The following is a 19,119-nucleotide window of genomic DNA, read 5'->3' as shown; positions in this document are numbered from 1 at the left end:
CATCACATAAAACTGATTTGGATGTTTTCTTTTCGACTAATGTGACAAAAACATACTTTCATGCATGTTTTGCTCTAAACGGCTCCCAGATCTACAGGATGTTAATTCTCCTGAGTTAACATCATGTAGATTTGGGACCAGTTCCCTTTTTCCATGGATGCAGTGCTGGTGACCAAACTAGAACTGGTTCTGTGTTCCCATCAGGACAAGTCTGGTTCTGCTGAGAACAGGAAACTGAGGCTGTGATTCACACAGGCTCACCAAAGTCTGACAACAGCAGACTGGAGAAACATTTCCAGGTCTGATGAGTTCTGATTTGTGCTGTGACGGTCACATGGATCCATCCTGCCTCGTATCAGAGCATCGATTAAACACCACAGCGTGTTGCTGCTGACTGCGTTCATCTGTAACCATCCTCTGATTGCACTCCATGTCACAAAACTCAAATCATCTCCAGCTGGTTTCTTGACCATGACGATGAGTTCACTGTACTCAGGTCGCCTCCAGTCTCCACATCTCAAACAAATGTGTTGGAACGAGAGATTCACATCATGTCTGTGCAGCTGATAAATCTGCAGCAGCTGTGTGATGCTCTCACATCTACATGAACCAAAGTCTCAGAGGAATGTTTGCAGCACCTTGTTGAATCTCTGCTGTGAAGCATTAAAACAGTTCTGGAGGCCGAAAATCAGTACGAGGAAGCTGTACTTAATAAACTGGCCAGTCAGTGTATATTACTATAATTACATTTTAAAAACTGTAAACACAAATCTGTGGTCATATATTTTGTTGTATTCAGTGTCAGTGAAAACATGGTGCTCCGACTCAGACTCAGTTTCTATGTTTTTTAATCAGCTTCTCATTAAAATTCAGACTTTATTCAAATGACCACAACCAGGGGGCACTTTAATGTAAACAGATGCCTCTGTGATGCATTTACTGTCAGTTTTGTAATGTTCACAGTCTGTTTAGGAGATCTGAAACACATTTTACATAAAGACAGTTGTGAAAGTGAAATTGTTCCTCCTGCTTTTAGTTTGTGGCTGAAGTTAACCTGTGTGATGTCTTTATTGTGGATGAAGTAACTGCAATTTTCTGCTGATGCATTTGTAGTAAATGACAAAGTTTCAGATCACAACATCCACAGAGACGTGAAGCTTTGTGTTTGACACGTTTTAGCCACAAGATTAAACTCATGAAATCATGAATCTGACTGTCTGCTGACACTTCCTGGAGAGTGAGGATGAGGAAAATCCCTCCATCCTCACACAGTTTATATAAAAAGAGAAATGTTAATGTTTTTCCCCTCTTCCTTATACTTTTACTTCAGTCTCAGTATTCCACGATTATCACGGGGCAGTGGCAGATCCAGACCAAACTAACCGCAGGCTAATGTTTAAATGTTTAATATATTAAGTGAATTTATTTTCACTCATTTATATAAAGATCCAAAAGAATTTCAAAGTAAAGGTTTCACATACTGCTCTTCCTCATACCTTTACTTCAGTCTCAGTATTGCTGTATAGTATTCCACCTCCCACACCCAGGGTTACCGAACAAAACAAGGAGAGCAATATTTCATTGTTTTATATATTAATTGAAAATATTTTAGGCACTAACATAAAATCAAAAATAAATATCCAAATGAATTTCAAAGTAAAGGTTTCACATACTGTGCATGTGCACAATGTTTAAAATCCACGTCTGACATATTTGGTGGCCTGAAACAGGCAGAGTCCATAATTACAGAGAATCCAACGATGACTTTCATACCAGCTTTGATGGAAGCTGCGTCTCCTGTCCCCCATTAATGTGACTGGAAATGTCCTCAAACTGGGCAGCACTGGTGGATCATCTTTGTACGTCTGATAAGAGATGAATGCAGAGCAAACATGAGGCTGTAACTGAGGACAATAACTGATCAGTGTTAACTTATTACTTTATTCTGTCATTATTGTTCATTACTGTCAGTTACAATGACTGTATGAATTGTAATGACACGACACTCGCAGTCACACAGGTCTGTTCAACATCACAAACCGCTGGTTGTCCCTCTTCCTCTCCCTCACAGCTCGTCTTCCTTCTCACTCTCAGGACTGTCCCTCTCTGCATCCTCTCTAACTAACTCCTCTGTCTCTCTGTCATCCTGCTCCTCAGCTCCTCATCATCTCCATCCTCTCTCTCTACATCGTTCTCTACTGGCCCCTGTCTAAAGCCACCTATGCACAGGGGGGGTTATGTTCAGGGATTTATGATGTTTGTAGTAAAAGAAGAGCAGCTGAACCTCTCGTCTTTGTTTTTCTTCTCTTTGACGATGATTCGTCCATCACTGACGTCTTCTTTTCTCACTGCTGAGCAGACTGCAGCTGATCGCTCTCTGCACATGAGACACACAAAGATAAATAAACCAGTGCAGGTTTTTGCAGGTAGAACAGCTGTTAGCAGTGCTGCCACACGTGTGATATAAAGAAGAGTCGTAGCATCACAAACATCTTTCTTAGAAACTGGCAGCAGTTTTCAGCAGCTCACATTTTACTACAAGGTCCAAAACCAAGACTTTTTCTAACGTTACACACACACTACAATCAGCACTGTGGTGAGAAATGAGCTTCACACATCAGTCCTGTGGAGCTCAGGGTCAATGTTGTAGCTGAGATTCATTTACATGATGCTTGGATTCATTCACTGAATTCTACTTTTACTCCACCTGTTTGCTGTCTGGTATAAACACACTATAAGCAACATGTTGTGAAGACACTATGGCAGGATAGCTCGTGAAACATCTGCTCACATCTGGTTGAATTCAGTTGTGTACATCCACAAAGAGCAGCAGGTCAGCTGATCACAGCCTGGACACTGAAAACCTGAAGCTCACGTTAGAAACAACTCTGATTATTTTCCTGTGCTGAGCCACTACAATCACTTTGAATGTTCCTCACCTGCTGAATCCACTTTAACCCTGACTGTACATATAAAACATCTTTGTTTTCCTCTGCTCATGTTCTACTTCACTGATTCAAACTGAGGATCTATATTAGAATGAACATTTAGACTGAAAGGGTTCATCAGAAATCCAGAAATGTGTGTGTTGGACCAAAAATAAATTTCTGATGTTTCTGTGTTTTTCTCTAATATGTTTATATAGTTAAACAGACTGTAGTGAACAGCATTTATGAATGAGTTATAAATAAAATAAAGAAATGAGCTGCTGTTGAAGTATCTTGATGACACTGTGTAATTGTACCACAATGTAATTAATTCAGTCCTTTGTGGTGACTTAAATATCCTCATACAACTGTGATGTTATATTTCTTCAAACTTCTTGGCCACATCTCATTTTAAAAGGACATTTTAATATTAATGACACTTTTACCCATATATATATATATATATATATATATATATATATATATATATATATATATATATATTTGATATATCAAATATAACTGATTGCAGTTCTATTCTAGTGACAGAAATATTCTTTCTTGCTCAAAATAAGTGGATATCGTTCATGAGAGATATAGACCTATTTAAACAAATCTCTTTTAAATTCCCGCGATGATATCTGGCACATTCCGAAAATTACGTATTAGCAACTGATAGGCTGAAGGGCTGGGCGGTCCCCGCCAAAGTTCATTTATATGAAGGGTTTTAAGGATTTTAACAGCAGGTCGCTGACTGTAGATCAGTTCCGGCTTTGGCAACAATTTTCCAGTCAAATTTTCAGAAACTTTTCCCGCGAACTTTAAAAACACTCTGATCTCAGCACCCACAGAAGTACAAGTAATGGACCTGACATCAGCCTGCTGCTCTGTGATTTTCACCTGCCTTCTCTCGGCTGTCTGTTCAAGTGAGTTCAACTGATTTTTTGTTTTTCACACTGTAACTACACACTCATAACACACTGCGATCCACTGTAACTGTAACACTGACAACACACTGTGGTGGCAGAGATGGATCAGGGTGCTTGTGTTATGATCGGAAGGTCGGGGCTTCACCGACCGTGAGGTATCCCTGAGTAAGGTACCGTCTGTACACACTGCTCCCGGGGCGCTCGCTGCTTCACTGACTGAATGTGTTAAATGCAGCGGACTCATTTCCTACTGGACTAACAGCAGCCCGCTGTCACTGTGAGCAGGACACAAATGTGTGAAACAAACTCCACATCTGTGCTGATGTTCGCTCAGTGTTGTACTTACTCTGAAGAGTCCCGCACGGGGGGGTTGACGTCAGAGAAGGGGGCGGGGTTTTCTGGAAGCTTCTAAAGCAGAGAAGAGGCCTGGTCCTCTCCCGGTCCTACTTCTTCTAAGTCGTCTGGATATCCTCGTTAAACCTTCTAACAATGCAGAGTTTTCGCTCGGAAGTTGTTTCTACCATCTCTTTAAGGGCTGAGGTAAAACGAAACTTTATAAACTAGAAAATCCGTCAGAAGAAGGAGCGAGTAAACGCAACGCTGTCACAAACGAGCCCGAGGTTTTCCTGCTAGTCTTAAAAAGGGTTGTACTTCCTGTCCCAGTGAGCAGGAGGAAACTGTCTGAATCGCTTCACATTTACATGGAAATGATCATTAATGCTGAAGCCGTGTGGGTATCAGTCACGGACCGGCCTCCCCTCGTGTGTTTTTCTATTAAGATCAGGATCATTGCCTGAAAAATGATGATGTTACCGATCAGATTCTTTCATGGTGGATCAAAATCTGATCTTCTCTGTGTTCATAATTTCATCCATTCAGACAAGATCAACAACACTGACTGACACGCAACTCCAAAAACTAACAGAGCCTCCATCGTGTTTCACTGATGGCTTCAAAAATGTACAATTTTGATTCATCATTTAAACCTTTAACCTCTCTAATCTGTGTCGTTTCCTCTTTCAGTCCAGGAAAACATCATAGCTGTGTCCAAACAGAAGACCATTCTGACATGTCGAGCTTCAAACGACAACAACATCTTAGCTGTAAAGTGGAGCAGAGTTGACCAGAAGGAGGGATATGTCTTTTTGTACCAGGATGGGCACGTTATTCCAGATTATCAGGATTCATCTTTTAAGAACCGGGTGGATCTGCAGGGAAGACATAAGAAGGATGGAGACGTGTCTCTGATTCTGAAGGATGTCACAACTGCAGATGCTGGAACATACAAGTGTCATGTTGCCCAGAAATCAGGGGAACCTATGAGCCTCATCACCACCATAAACCTGAGTGTTGTTGATCCTCCAGGTGAGTGAGTAGAGCTGAGTGTGTGTGTGATCAGAGGTGAAGCTGCTTCCTGGTTGTTGATGTTTGTTTCTAAAGATGTTGTTGATGAGACTTTGTAGAAAGCAGCTGGTCTGAGTGATGTGATCAGAGTGCAGTAGATAATGTCTGACAGCAGTTTGAAGAGGAAATGGATTCTGTTCTGTTCTTCACTCATCACCTACCTGACAGCTGACACCTCACACCTGTTTCTCACCTGCAGGTCAGACAGGAGGAGACACAGAGGATGGAGGGAAGGAGGCAGAAGAGAAGGAAGCAGGAGGGAAGGAGGATGGATCTATTGGACTGAAAGTTGGTCTTCCTGTTGGCGTTATTGTTGCTGCTGTTGTTGTTGTTGGTGGTGTTTTAATCTACAGGAAACTTAAACCACAGAGTCAGGGTTCATACCAGCCTCCAGCTGAACAGCAGCCTGTTTGAAATGTGAAAATAAGATTTTCACAAGTTTTTAAATGTTATTTTTGTTTGGTGCAAACATCGACAAACAGTCCAACAGAGAAACAGAGTCAGGATTCAGGATTCGCCTCCTTGAACTCTCTCAGAGGGCTTCCAGCTGATCTGAGTCTCCTGCTGCTGTTCCAGCTTCTCAGAGCAGAGACAGACGAGGACATCCTGGATTTGTTGTTCAGCATCTTTGTGAACGATTTCATCACATTGTGTTGAACAGTTTTAAAGATGGATTCATTCCAAAAGAAGATTGAACTAATGTCGTACATTTCCTTCTTTTTCTTTAGTTTGCTTGAATTTCAGACGTGTCCTGTTTCTACTGTATGTGTAGCTGTTAGCTCGTGACCTCTGCTCCTGCTGAGCTGAAGCCTCAGACTGTTTCTGTAGTTTAAATAGACATCTATGATATATATTTGTATATATTAAATTACACGGAGCTTTTATTTATTTCTGTTTATTTATACACTTTTAAAATTATTCCTGGTACAGATTTTATTGTTTTATGTTATTATTGATAAAAAATGAGTGGGTTTTTGTATACATGAATTCTCTTTTATAAAAAATATTTTCTAACCTGTATTCCAAAACGTTGGTTCTGTTCGTCTGGACGTAGCTTGTAAATGTCCTGTTTATAAGGTTGGGGAAACCTGCAGTCACTTGGATGAGTGACGAAACGTTTCTCCCACTGAAAACACCACGTCCAGGTGAACAGAGTCAACTTTTGGAGATTTACTTACCTGGATGATTGAACATGCATCAAGGCCCTTTCTCACCTGTACAGTCTGTTTTTGTTCTGTAAATAAAGTTTCTTAACCTGAATGTTGTTTCCTGTTGCTTCATGAGTAAATCTGAAATGAAACTGAATAATCTGAGCTGGAATCAGTCAAAAGTGAGTTTGTGTGAAATCATCTTTGCTTCTGCTTTTAAAGTGAGTTTTTTTCCCAACTATCGCCATCTGGTGGCCTTCAGAGAGAATGCAGGCTCCATGTTTTATGCTGTGTCTACAATGTATCAGTGTGGTGCTATTAGTATAAGGTGGGATGTAGATTTTGTTACATTGTACCTGTGAGCACAAACTACAGGCATCAATAGGCAGGTCATGTACTTACATTCATACTGTGCTACAAACCCCTCAAAGTGCTTTTAATTAACCACATATTTATAAAGCAGCTTATTCTGGGCACTTCATCTCCCTCACATACACGACCAACCTAGAATCTTCCACTCCAGAGTAGCTGAGTGCAAACTCCACACAGAAAAAAAGAAGCCCAGCAGGATTTGAACCTAGAACCTTCTTGCTCTGACAGGACAGCAACAACCTGCACCACCTATGGCAGAAACTGGATCTGTGCCAAAGCAACATCTCTCAAGGCGCACTCTGACATCTGTATGACCTGTGCTGTTTTCTTTTTCACTCTAGGGAACCTTGGACTTTTGAGTCTTTGTCCTTCGTGGGGTTTACCTGTGCAGGTGAGTTTGATATCAAAATCTTATTAATTTCATACGACAGCTGAGTGCTGTTGGCTGCTCACAAAGAGGATACAGGTCTCCTGTCACCAAACCTCTGCTGTCATGTGGCAAAGCAGATGTTAGTTTTTAGATGTACTCACACACAAACAGTTTGGTGCAATTAAGTTGTGAAGACAAGATTTTTCTGTTCATAACTCAGCTGTCACCAGCAGAGGGAGGAGTCGAGGCAACGGCTGATCTAGAGAAATCTTCTCAGGGTAGCAAAATCAAAGTCATTTCTTTACACATATTACAGAATGTAACATCTGCATATGTATCATATACATGGTTAAAATACAGGAAATATACTTGCTGCCTACTTTATATAAAAAAAAACTTGTTTTCTTTAACACTCATAATTAAACATTTCACTTAAATAAAAAAGGTGAACTGTTTAGCTTATATGATAAATAAACATACAATACAGAAAGCTACACGACATGAGACGGTTCATTTACAAACACTAGTCTAACTTAAGTTTCACACTCTGTTACACAATACTAACCTGATCTGCTTCTGTTGTTATAGACTGTACGTGGTTCCCACTGGTCTGACATTTCTCACTTTTACAGCTTTCAAACTGTGCTTTACCTTCTTTGTTATCTTTATTTTTTTAGCAAACTATTTTTTATTAACATTCTTTATTAACACAACTGATCTAAAAAAACAAAACAAAACATAAAAACCTACTGGGGAAAAGTTATTTTTTACTGTAAAAACCTCAGCTGTGTTTATTGGTGGTGGTAGGTAACGTCCGTGCTGCATTCACATCATCTAGTAGATCTTCTGAGGGTACTTCATGTAGATTTGGTAACCAGCTACACTGGATCCAGGTTTCAAGCTCAGTTCCTCTCGCACTCAACAATCCTTCTCCTATCGCACTTGGGGCTTTGTACCCAATCTCGGGTGGGGGTGATGATATCTCCCCCCTGACCTGGCGTCCTGGCTCCCCCTTGCCGTAGCATTTGTGTTGTACCTCATCAATCTCTAGCTGTGAGAGCAGTTCCTTCTGTCGAATGTTGGAACACTGAGCTACTGGTTGTTTCACCATCCATGTGGATGTTGGGTATCGAAGACTCCATAGGTCCCTCTTCCTGTCCATGTACCTCCTTCTGCTGGGGTTACTTGTGTAGTAGCGTTCCAACAACACCCTGTTTTCATCTCTTGCACACCAATGTCTTCTTGTCCAGTAGCCACTTCTCATCAGGGTGTCCTGGTTCAAATTTGTGAGATGCTTGTTTTAGTGTCACACCAGTCCATGATTTCACTTCTCTAATCATTCCTCACATGCTCCATGATGTCCTCTTATAATAAAACATCAGACTAAACCAAGTCTGCAACTCTTGAGGTCAAAAATGTCCTCCTGTGTCCAAACTATGCTCATAAAGCACGCTGTCACATGCTTTCAATTTTATATAAACCCTCCTACAAAGCATGAATGTTAACAGTAAATGTGCACGACAAACAAATAGAAGCACTCAGAAACCATCTAGATAACTTTTATGTCAAAGGTCATGGGACATAAAATCATTGTGCATCATCTTATAATAAAAACATTTAAAAAGTTTGCTGACTTTATGCAAAAAATAAGGTTTCAAATTCTCCTGCAGATTGAAAATCAAATCAACCTTATGCAAAAGTTCAATAAGGAAGATCTGTAGTTACACATCTGTCTGCTTTCCAGGTGTTGGCGCACCATCATGCAAGGCTGCTTTTCAAAATGGTGATAATGTGACAGACATCAAATCTTTTTAAGAAATCACACACAGAAACAGTGAAGGGCAGAAGGTTTGATCATCTTAAAGAACTGAAATAAACTGAATAAAGAGGGCGAGCTGTTAAAGGAGTCCTCTGCGGTTTCTATATTCCAGCTGTGGCCACAGCTGTTTAACCTCTGCATCCTCTATCAGCTGTCCTCCAGATGCATTTTAGCACCTGAGACATACTTCCAGCTTCCAGATATGTAAAGTACATCCTTACCAGAAGCTCGGGTCTCAGAAGGAAACTTACAGTCTGTTTGTTCTACTGTAACATTAAAGGTCAAAGGTCACATGAAAACTGTCATGCATTGGGAAAACTAATGCTCCACTGCTGCCATCTGCTGGTTGCTATCATGAAGTGACTGATCTTCCCATTTTCACACAGTGCATATATTCGGCGGCCACTTTATTAGGTATACCTGGCTAGTCCCATGTTGGGCCCCTTTTTGGCTTCTGAGCCGTTTTCATTCTTCATGGCACTGATTCAACAAGCTACTGGAAACATTCCTCACAGATTCTGGTCCATATTAAAATGACTGCATCACACAGCTGCTGCAGAATTTTCAATGATGTGAATCTCTTGTTAAAACCACCTGTTGGACTGAGATCTGGTGACTGTGGAGGTCATTGGAGTATTTCAGTGAACTTGTTGTCATGTTCAAGAAGTTACATTAGTTACATGGCGCTTTATCCTGCAGGAATCAGCCTCCAGACGACACTGTGGTTATAAAGTGATGCACACAGTCAGTTAGAATACTTCAAGCAGGCTGTGGTGTTTAAACAATCCTCAGTATGGGGTCCAAAGTGTGCCATTAAAATATCCCCCACTACACCACCAGCACCCGGTTCTCCCTTCTGCAGAAGCAACAGGATCATGCTTCTGCAAAACTCCTCTGTGATCTGTGTTGTAACTCTGAACTTATCCATATGATCCTGTTTCTGATTGAATTCTCTAAAAAGTTAAATTTTCAACAGATTCTGGTTTATGTGAGTCATCTTCTTCCTTTTCGGAGCAGAATGTCAGGGATATAAAAAGGTTCTCAACTTCACTGGATCCACTTCCTCATGTCTGCATGCCAATCGGTAGTGATTTGACACACACGCACAATGACTGATCAATGGTCATGAGAATTTGCACAATTATGATGAAGAAAAAGACCTCCCTGCCCATTGTTCCTTCAGTGATTCTAGTTTCAGTCATTATGCAAATGTACTGTTTATGTACTGTTTATAAGATTTGGGGAAACCTGCAGTCAGCTGAGACTGAAGAAGTCACTTGGATGAGTGACAAAACGTTTCTCCCACTGAAAACACCACGTCCAGATGAACAGAATCAACTTAATTATAGAAGTTTATTTTTATAGTACTCAAAGAGAACAGTCACAGAGCAAACATGTTGCTGCAAACACCAAAATGTCTACAAATAATTTATTACAGATTTGTAATAAGATTTTCTTCAACTTTATCTAGTAGCTGAATTTTGTTTAACCCTTTTTTATTCATGGATTTTCAACAATGATTTCCTGAATCTTTCTGTCAAACACTAGTTTAATTTCTCTACACTAGCAGAAAAGCCAAAGACTGTACAAACATGGCTTCTGCCTGACTCAAGGAATTAAGCTTAGACTTTGAATTTGAGAGGATTGTTGTGAAAAACAAAAACACACCATCATTTACCATTGTTCACGTTTTTATTCTGAAAGGCCTGGTGAAGAATTTTCTATTAAGTATGAAAGATAAATTAATTTTTTATGGCACCATCTTCTTCTTCTGCTTCTTTATTAAAGAAAGAAGAATATCTCTCCATTTGAACTTTCTGGCCCTCAGTGGTTGTATGAGATTTCATTTCATGTTCATCTCCTTTGTGAGGAGAACAAACAGAATATAAATATATAGAATTTAAATATAAATGTGAGAACCAGTTAGAGAGCAGCAGCTGGATTCCAGTTGTTGGACTGGTGGACGACTGCTGGGCTGAGCAGAGCCTCTCTGTTCTCTTTATATACAGCAAAGTGAAAGAATAAGGACATGTCAGTGAACGCATCACAGTTATAACACAACTTTCTGTTTTGGGTCACATAAATGTTGAACTTTGGACACATTTTCTGCTGCTGCATGAGCAGTACATGACAAGTATCAGATCACACAGCATCTGCAGAGACGAGCAGCGTTGTTTCTGATACGTTTTAACCACAACTTGGCTCGGAGTGAAATCTAAATACTGCTGCACTCACTCTGAACCCTGATGAAGAAAGAAGAGGAGTCCCCAGAGCAGAACCAGGAAACACTGAAGAGATTATATGTCTCAGCTGGCTGGAAACTCCTGTTCCCTTGGAAAGGCTGGAGGAGGCGGCCTGGGAGAGGGAGGTCTGGTCTGTTTTTAGGCTGCTGCCCCACTGACCCGGCTGTGGATAAGCTCACATTTTACTAGAATGAGGATGTGTGCGCACTTTTTTTTCCTACTCTCTCACTTTGAACTTGAGTTTGTTTGTTTTAACTTCTTTTCCTTTCTCACTTCCTGTTCATAGTAAAGGAAAAGTTCAATTCTGATTAACAGATTTTTCATCTTTGTACTAAAAGATCAACAGCTGTACCTCTGTAGTCTTTGACTGTTATCTTGTGTTCGATGATGATGTCATCCATAAGTGACGTCTCCCCTGTCTGAAACACACACAGAGGACATCGGTGCAGACAGTGCAGTCCTGTCACTGACATAACCTCACAAGTATCAACAACACAAAAATAAATCACATTAATTATAGAAGTTTATTTTTACAGTACTCACAGATTTAATTTAATTTTAATTTAATTTAATTTATTACAGATTTGTAATAAGATTTTCTTCAACTTTATTTAGTAGCTGAATTTTGTTTAACCCTTTTTTATTTATGGATTTTTACTGACTTTTACTGACCGACTTTACTGACTCAAGGAATTAAGCTTAAAGTTTAAATTTGAGAGGACTGTGGTGAAAAAACAAACAAACAAAAACAAACCATCGTTCACTGTAAAGGTCGCCAGAGTTTAAAGAACTGTATGGATTGTGTAAATCTCACAGTTAAAGCCCGTTTGCTGTGTTTCCTGGATTTCTGAGCAAAGATGAGAAACCTGCAGTCTGTCCTCTCACTTTCATTCAGGAAGAGCAGAGCAGAGCCAGGAAGAGGAGCTGAGGAAGGCAGGAAGAAGGAGCCTGGCTGAGAACAAGGACTATGTTGAGGTGTGAGCACTGCAGCTGCAGCACAGCTGTGGACTCCACCCTGATGATTGTTTGAGTGAGTGAATTTTCTCTGTTTAGTTTGATATTTAAACATGTTTGAGTGATTTGTTGCCTCTGATTGGCAGCTGAAAACTATGTGAAAAATGATTGCATATTTGATAGTGGATCCTTCTTTAGCCAGGTTTGCCACACAGTTTCTTCTTATTCAGCATTTAAACAGACAGATCTGTGTCTACAGTTTGAAACAACTCACATCGAAAAAAGTTTAAATGTGGAGCACTGCTTTCAAATGAAAAGCCTCATATTTTTACATGTTTTGCATTATTCTTATGTGTTTGATCTGGGGTCAGCTGGTACTAGAAATTGTCGATATATAAAACATATGATTGAATTGAATGTATCCTCACCTAAACCTCAGACGTTATAAACATCAATACCAACTTATATTGGTACCTGATTATTACCAATACAACGGAGGCTCAGGCATGTCTGTACATGTCCGGTGGCCTGCTGTTTCCTGTGGCGTGGGAGGGGGGGGGGTGAAAACAATAACTCAATAAAAACTCCATTCAAAAAAGTAAAATTCAGATTTTTTTCAGGATTTTCGAAATGTTTTATTTAGTTTTAAAAATAAGTAAAGTGATTCAAAATCAAATTAGGGATCATATTTTATGTTTGCAATTAAAATTTACTTACTTCTTTTGTCTTTGCAGTTTACTTTCCTTTTATTGGTTCTGCTGAGTCATTGGACGTTCCAGTAGAAACAACGGACGGAGGAATGTGAGCTATGCAGCTCTCTGATTGGTTGGAGAGAGAGCGCGTCACTAGAGTTACTTACGCTCTAGTGTCTTGTTGCGCTGCAGAGTACAGGCTGTTGTTCCTGCACGTGGCGTGTTATTCACACTTGTAAAATCTCCAGCTGTGACATATGAAGAATAAGAAGTGACAGTAGAGCGACACAGAGTCTTTATCCTCACAGTGCAGCGGTGGATTCAGCCTGTTTAAGGTAACTAACAATGCTAATGCTGTCAGACAGCACTGAGCTGTTACATTCATACACAGTGTCTTTAAAATAGTGATTAAAACGCTGCCTGTAAACAAAGTGCCATCAGACAGGATGTCATCACTAAACTTTCAAACACATCAGATTAAAATGAGCTGACAGCAAATCGTTCCTTGTATTACTGCACAAGGAAAAGATTGGAGATGACAAAATGATTTAATGGATTTTGTTTTCATTACACGTGTGCACACTTTCAATCTGAATGACGACATAAATGGTGATAGTAGTGTGTGTGTTAAGAAGCCATTTGTGTCTGTGTGCTAACAACTATGTGCTAACCAGATTATTTCCCATTTAAAGAAACAAACAAAAGAACAACATGCATTAAATTATTCCATTGTAAGAATCTGATCCATAGTTCTCACTTTGCAAAGGCAGTCTGATTACAGCACTAATTGACATGTTATAATACGTCTTTTTACAATCTCCACCTGATCACCATCCAGCAGGAGGAGCAGTGAGTCCTGAGGCTGTGCTACCAACCAGGATTTCATCTGATCCAGGTAACTTCAGGGTCTCTGTACTGCTGGGGTAAATCACCACGGTAACTTAATCAGATTAGAGATCAACAATACTGTAGTTTAGCTTTTTCTCTCACGCTGCTGATTTTATATAAAATACACAACATATATTTTAACTTTACTTACTCAGTAAACCCTGGTTAAACTTAACAAACTGAGCTTTGTGTGACTGCTTATTCTGAACAACAGTGTTGGGGTAAGATACTCTGGGTGTGCTGAACTCACTACAGACTTTACCTCAGATGTGTAACTTCTGACTCATAAATATATGTTTCAATCTATGCAGTGTTTCAAAATTCAAATCAATTTGACCACAAGCAAAAACCATTTTACTAATGTCTACGTAATTTACACACAATTTACTTTCAGTTTCACAAGTCTGATAATTTTCTTGCTTCCTGTGAGAACAGATGTCTAAAAATATGTGACTCTATTTTTAACTGATGTGCAGAACCTTAAATGTGTGATGAAATCACCTGAGACACAGAGATGCCCACATTTCTGCTACTGTTAGCACTTTGTGCTCTCATCTAACATGTGATATCCTGTCATATCAGGTAATTCCTTCACACATTTGCTGAACATAAACATTTTGGAGGGTAAATAATCACTATTCACTGTTGGACGTACACATTTGTAAATCTTAGTTTATGTTTGTGGATCATATCAGAAGCTTTGGTAAAACAAACATCTTGTGTATTTTCAGTTGACTCAGCTTCTCTTTTAAACTATGTAACACTCATGAATTTGGGATCTGCAGGACAACCTGAGATGGATACTTGCAAATCTGTGATATTCTGCTGGATTCTGCTCGTCTGCTTTTCACCGGCTGCATATACAGGTGAGACCAGCAGGTATCACTGTGTCTACTGCTGGGAACTGAATTGCTTTCATTGTCACTTTATATATATATATACAATTTAAATTATTACATTCAAAATAATTATAAAGCTCATTCACACCACGTTCACATGTATCAGCAGCACATTTGGTCTGCTGATAGGAGGGACAGAGGGAAGTACTGAATAGTTGTTGCTGAGCAGTGATGTTTCATGGGATGATGACACAGCAGACTTTTCCCATAGTTACTCACACACATATTATGTGAAAATTGTAAAGAATGACCAAAAGGTAACAAAAATAGTACCAATAATCTTGATGATGATAGAAATAAGAGACAGGTTTGTATAATAATTCAGAGGCTGTCCACCTTCATAGTAATCAGATAACGAGTCAACCATTTAAAGTGATCAGTGTTTGCCGTCCTGTAGCTGTGAGCTCATCTCCTGGTAAAGATGACGAAGATGATGCTCAGTGTGGTGAACGCTTTCATCAGAGCTCTGATCTTTGATCTTCGCTGATCCTGATTTCTTCTGTGTGTAACCTGAACGAGGGACAAGTGCTGCCAACACAGTATTAATGTGTGCTGTTTAAGTTGTTATTGTTTATGACAGCATTTTATAATGACTGTAAGTACATTTATCATTTTCCACACACTCCCAGCTCCAGCAGACTGTGAACACTAGTTGTTGATATAGATTAGATATAGATATATAGATATAAATTTGTTATTCCCAGAAGTTTGCAGCTCTAATGTGGATAAAATTCCTCTCAGGTGAAAATAGTGGACACATATTAGCATTAAGGACGTGTCTTAAATGTAATTAATCAGTTTGTATACAGCGAGTGCAGAATTATTAGGCAAGTTGTATTTTTGAGGAATAATTTTATTATTGAACAACAACCATGTTCTCAATGAACCCAAAAAACTCATTAATATCAAAGCTGAATGTTTTTGGAAGTAGTTTTTAGTTTGTTTTTAGTTTTAGCTATTTTAGGGGGATATCTGTGTGTGCAGGTGACTATTACTGTGCATAATTATTAGACAACTTATCAAAAAACAAATATATACCCATTTCAATTATTTATTTTTACCAGTGAAACCAATATAACATCTCCACATTCACAAATATACATTTCTGACATTCAAAAACAAAACAAAAACAAACCAGCGACCAATGTAGCCACCTTTCTTTGCAAGGACACTCAAAAGCCTGCCATCCATGGATTCTGTCAGTGTTTTGATCTGTTCACCATCAACATTGCGTGCAGCAGCAACCACAGCCTCCCAGACACTGTTCAGAGAGGTGTACTGTTTTCCCTCCTTTAAATCTCACATTTGATGATGGACCACAGGTTCTCAATGGGGTTCAGATCAGGTGAACAAGGAGGCCATGTCATTAGTTTTTCTTCTTTTATACCCTTTCTTGCCAGCCACGCTGTGGAGTACTTGGACGCATGTGATGGAGCATTGTCCTGCATGAAAATCATGTTTTTCTTGAAGGATGCAGACTTCTTCCTGTACCACTGCTTGAAGAAGGTGTCTTCCAGAAACTGGCAGTAGGACTGGGAGTTGAGCTTGACTCCATCCTCAACCCGAAAAGGCCCCACAAGCTCATCTTTGATGATACCAGCCCAAACCAGTACTCCACCTCCACCTTGCTGGCGTCTGAGTCGGACTGGAGCTCTCTGCCTTTACCAATCCAGCCACGGGCCCATCCATCTGGCCCATCAAGACTCACTCTCATTTCATCAGTCCATAAAACCTTAGAAAAACCAGTCTTGAGATATTTCTTGGCCCAGTCTTGACGTTTCAGCTTGTGTGTCTTGTTCAGTGGTGGTCGTCTTTCAGCCTTTCTTACCTTGGCCATGTCTCTGAGTATTGCACACCTTGTGCTTTTGGGCACTCCAGTGATGTTGCAGCTCTGAAATATGGCCAAACTGGTGGCAAGTGGCATCTTGGCAGCTGCACGCTTGACTTTTCTCAGTTCATGGGCAGTTATTTGGCGCCTTGGTTTTTCCACACGCTTCTTGCGACCCTGTTGACTATTTTGAATGAAACGCTTGATTGTTCGATGATCACGCTTCAGAAGCTTTGCAATTTTGAGACTGCTGCATCCCTCTGCAAGATATCTCACTATTTTTGACTTTTCTGAGCCTGTCAAGTCCTTCTTTTGACCCATTTTGCCAAAGGAAAGGACGTTGCCTAATAATTATGCACACCTGATATAGGGTGTTGATGTCATTAGACCACACCCCTTCTTATTACAGAGATGCACATCACCTAATATGCTTAATTGGTAGTAGGCTTTCGAGCCTATACAGCTTGGAGTAAGACAACATGCATGAAGAGGATGATGTGGACAAAATACTCATTTGCCTAATAATTCTGCACTCCCTGTAGTTATGGTAAGCAACTCTCTGCCTACACTCTTATAAATGTGATTAAAGTGAATTATTTTTGGCTCTAATTAGTAAACACAGAGTGAGTCTGCTGCTTGAAAAGAGCAGTGAGGGAACTGTGGCTCAGGTTTGAGGGTCAACCATCATCAACCAGAGCACAGTGGTCTCTGATCATCTTTCTGATTGGCTGCTGTACCAGTCAACAGTTTAAACTTTGACCTTTAACCTCTCTGCTGTGTTGTTTCTTCTTTCAGACCAGAAAAACATCACAGCTGAGTCTGGACATGACGTCACTCTGACATGTCGAGCTCCAAACAACAACATCATTGTTGTTGTAGAGTGGAGCAGAGCTGATCTGAAGGAAGATTATGTCCTCTTGTACCGGGATGAGCAGTTTGATCCAGAAGAGCAGCATCCATCTTTTATGAACCGGGTGGATCTGCAGGACAGACAGATGAAGGATGGAGACGTGTCTTTGATTCTGAAGAATGTGACGACTGCTGATAATGGAACATATGAGTGTCGTGTCTTCATGAGAGGAGCAAACCGCAGGAAGAGAGCTCATCTGAAGACTAAGCCAATCACCACCATCAGCTTAAATGTTTCTCCAGGTGAGTGGTGAAAAGAGGTGAAGCTGCTTCCTGCTTGTTGATGTTTGTTTCTAAAGATGTTGTTGATGAGACTTTGTAGAAAGCAGCTGGTCTGAGTGATGTGATCAGAGTGCAGTAGATAATGTCTGACAGCAGTTTGAAGAGGAAATGGATTCTGTTCTGTTCTTCACTCATCACCTACCTGACAGCTGACACCTCACACCTGTTTCTCCCCTGCAGGTCAGCCAGGAGGAGACACAGAGGATGGAGGGAAGGAGGCAGGGAAGGAAGCAGGAGGGAAGGAGGCTGGATCTGTTGGACTGAAACTTGGTCTTCCTGTTGGCGTTATTGTTGTTGTTGTTGTTGGTGTTTTTTTAATCTACAGGAAACTTAAACCACAGAGTCAGGGTTCATACCAGCCTCCAGCTGAACAGCAGCCTGTTTGAAATGTGAAAATAAGATTTTCACAAGTTTTTAAATGTTATTTTTGTTTGGTGCAAACATCGACAAACAGTCCAACAGAGAAACAGAGTCAGGATTCAGGATTCGCCTCCTTGAACTCTCTCAGAGGGCTTCCAGCTGATCTGAGTCTCCTGCTGCTGTTCCAGCTTCTCAGAGCAGAGACAGACGAGGACATCCTGGATTTGTTGTTCAGCATCTTTGTGAACGATTTCATCACGTTGTGTTGAACAGTTTTAAAGATGGATTCATTCCAAAAGAAGATTGAACTAATGTCGTACATTTCCTTCTTTTTCTTTAGTTTGCTTGAATTTCAGACGTGTCCTGTTTCTACTGTATGTGTAGCTGTTAGCTCGTGACCTCTGCTCCTGCTGAGCTGAAGCCTCAGACTGTTTCTGTAGTTTAAATAGACATCTATGATATATATTTGTATATATTAAATTACACGGAGCTTTTATTTATTTCTGTTTATTTATACACTTTTAAAATTATTCCTGGTACAGATTTTATTGTTTTATGTTATTATTGATAAAAAAATGAGTTGGTTTTTGTATACATGAATTCTCTTTTATAAAAAATATTTTCTAACCTGTATTCCAAAACGTTGGTTCTGTTCGTCTGGACGTAGCTTGTAAATGTCCTGTTTATAAGGTTGGGGAAACCTGCAGTCACTTGGATGAGTGACGAAACGTTTCTCCCACTGAAAACACCACGTCCAGGTGAACAGAGTCAACTTTTGGAGATTTACTTACCTGGATGATTGAACATGCATCAAGGCCCTTTCTCACCTGTACAGTCTGTTTTTGTTCTGTAAATAAAGTTTCTTAACCTGCATGTTGTTTCCTGTTGCTTCATGAGTAAATCTGAAATGAAACTGAATAATCTGAGCTGGAATCAGTCAAAAGTGAGTTTGTGTGAAATCATCTTTGCTTCTGCTTTTAAAGTGAGTTTTTTTCCCAACTATCGCCATCTGGTGGCCTTCAGAGAGAATGCAGGCATCCATGTTTTATGCTGTGTCTACAATGTATCAGTGTGGTGCTATTAGTATAAGGTGGG

The 19,119-nt window shown here is 40.0% G+C and overlaps 2 protein-coding genes and 2 long non-coding RNA genes across 8 annotated transcripts in view; 2 read left to right on the top strand and 2 right to left on the bottom strand.

Moving 5' to 3' along the window:
* LOC145425702 (uncharacterized) overlaps nt 1-19,119 on the bottom strand; it is a 260,683-nt gene that overhangs the window by 36,248 nt on the left and 205,316 nt on the right. The gene's annotated exons all lie outside the window — the stretch shown is intronic.
* Nucleotides 832-4,530, bottom strand: LOC113017205 (uncharacterized). The gene is made up of 3 exons (XR_013906417.1): nt 4,203-4,530; nt 2,285-2,377; nt 832-1,865 (listed from the first exon to the last, which is right to left on the bottom strand). It is a non-coding gene; the product is annotated as an uncharacterized LOC113017205 (long non-coding RNA).
* Nucleotides 3,642-6,565, top strand: LOC113017269 (uncharacterized). 2 transcript variants are annotated; one of them, XM_080298968.1, is made up of 3 exons: nt 3,642-3,853; nt 4,880-5,221; nt 5,460-6,565. In XM_080298968.1, exons 1-3 carry the CDS (start codon nt 3,790-3,792, stop codon nt 5,672-5,674), a joined length of 621 nt encoding a protein of 206 aa, XP_080155094.1. In that variant the 5' UTR covers nt 3,642-3,789; the 3' UTR covers nt 5,675-6,565. The 2 variants fall into 2 exon arrangements, 1 of the variants encoding a protein (XP_080155094.1); XR_003271435.2 differs by lacking the exon at nt 3,642-3,853 and adding an exon at nt 4,256-4,396.
* LOC145425679 (uncharacterized) lies at nt 12,113-18,897 on the top strand. Of its 4 annotated transcripts, none has more exons than XM_080298966.1 (7): nt 12,113-12,242; nt 12,901-13,193; nt 13,700-13,753; nt 14,223-14,328; nt 14,532-14,612; nt 17,269-17,625; nt 17,845-18,897. In XM_080298966.1, exons 5-7 carry the CDS (start codon nt 14,543-14,545, stop codon nt 18,048-18,050), a joined length of 633 nt encoding a protein of 210 aa, XP_080155092.1. In that variant the 5' UTR covers nt 12,113-12,242; nt 12,901-13,193; nt 13,700-13,753; nt 14,223-14,328; nt 14,532-14,542; the 3' UTR covers nt 18,051-18,897. The 4 variants fall into 4 exon arrangements, with proteins under 4 accessions (XP_080155092.1, XP_080155090.1, XP_080155091.1 ...); XM_080298964.1 differs by having other exon boundaries at nt 13,697-13,753; XM_080298965.1 differs by lacking the exon at nt 14,223-14,328.

The sequence above is a fragment of the Astatotilapia calliptera genome, chromosome 3, assembly GCF_964374335.1.
Source record: "Astatotilapia calliptera chromosome 3, fAstCal68.1, whole genome shotgun sequence".
Lineage (NCBI taxonomy): Eukaryota > Metazoa > Chordata > Actinopteri > Cichliformes > Cichlidae > Astatotilapia > Astatotilapia calliptera.
The sequence above is the reverse complement of the archived record's forward strand: the minus strand, read 5'-3'. Positions and strand labels throughout refer to the sequence as shown.

What these genes read in the sequence shown, in the direction of transcription:
- LOC113017269 (XM_080298968.1), top strand. Translation starts at nt 3,790, where the DNA reads ATGGACCTGACATCAGCCTGCTGCTCTGTGATTTTCACCTGCCTTCTC. An exon ending in TCTCTCGGCTGTCTGTTCAA is followed by an intron (nt 3,854 to 4,879) that starts GTGAGTTCAACT and finishes TTCCTCTTTCAG; the next exon opens with TCCAGGAAAACATCATAGCT. An exon ending in GAGTGTTGTTGATCCTCCAG is followed by an intron (nt 5,222 to 5,459) that starts GTGAGTGAGTAG and finishes TCTCACCTGCAG; the next exon opens with GTCAGACAGGAGGAGACACA.
- LOC145425679 (XM_080298965.1), top strand. Translation starts at nt 14,543, where the DNA reads ATGGATACTTGCAAATCTGTGATATTCTGCTGGATTCTGCTCGTCTGC. An exon ending in TTCACCGGCTGCATATACAG is followed by an intron (nt 14,613 to 17,268) that starts GTGAGACCAGCA and finishes TTCTTCTTTCAG; the next exon opens with ACCAGAAAAACATCACAGCT. An exon ending in CAGCTTAAATGTTTCTCCAG is followed by an intron (nt 17,626 to 17,844) that starts GTGAGTGGTGAA and finishes TCTCCCCTGCAG; the next exon opens with GTCAGCCAGGAGGAGACACA.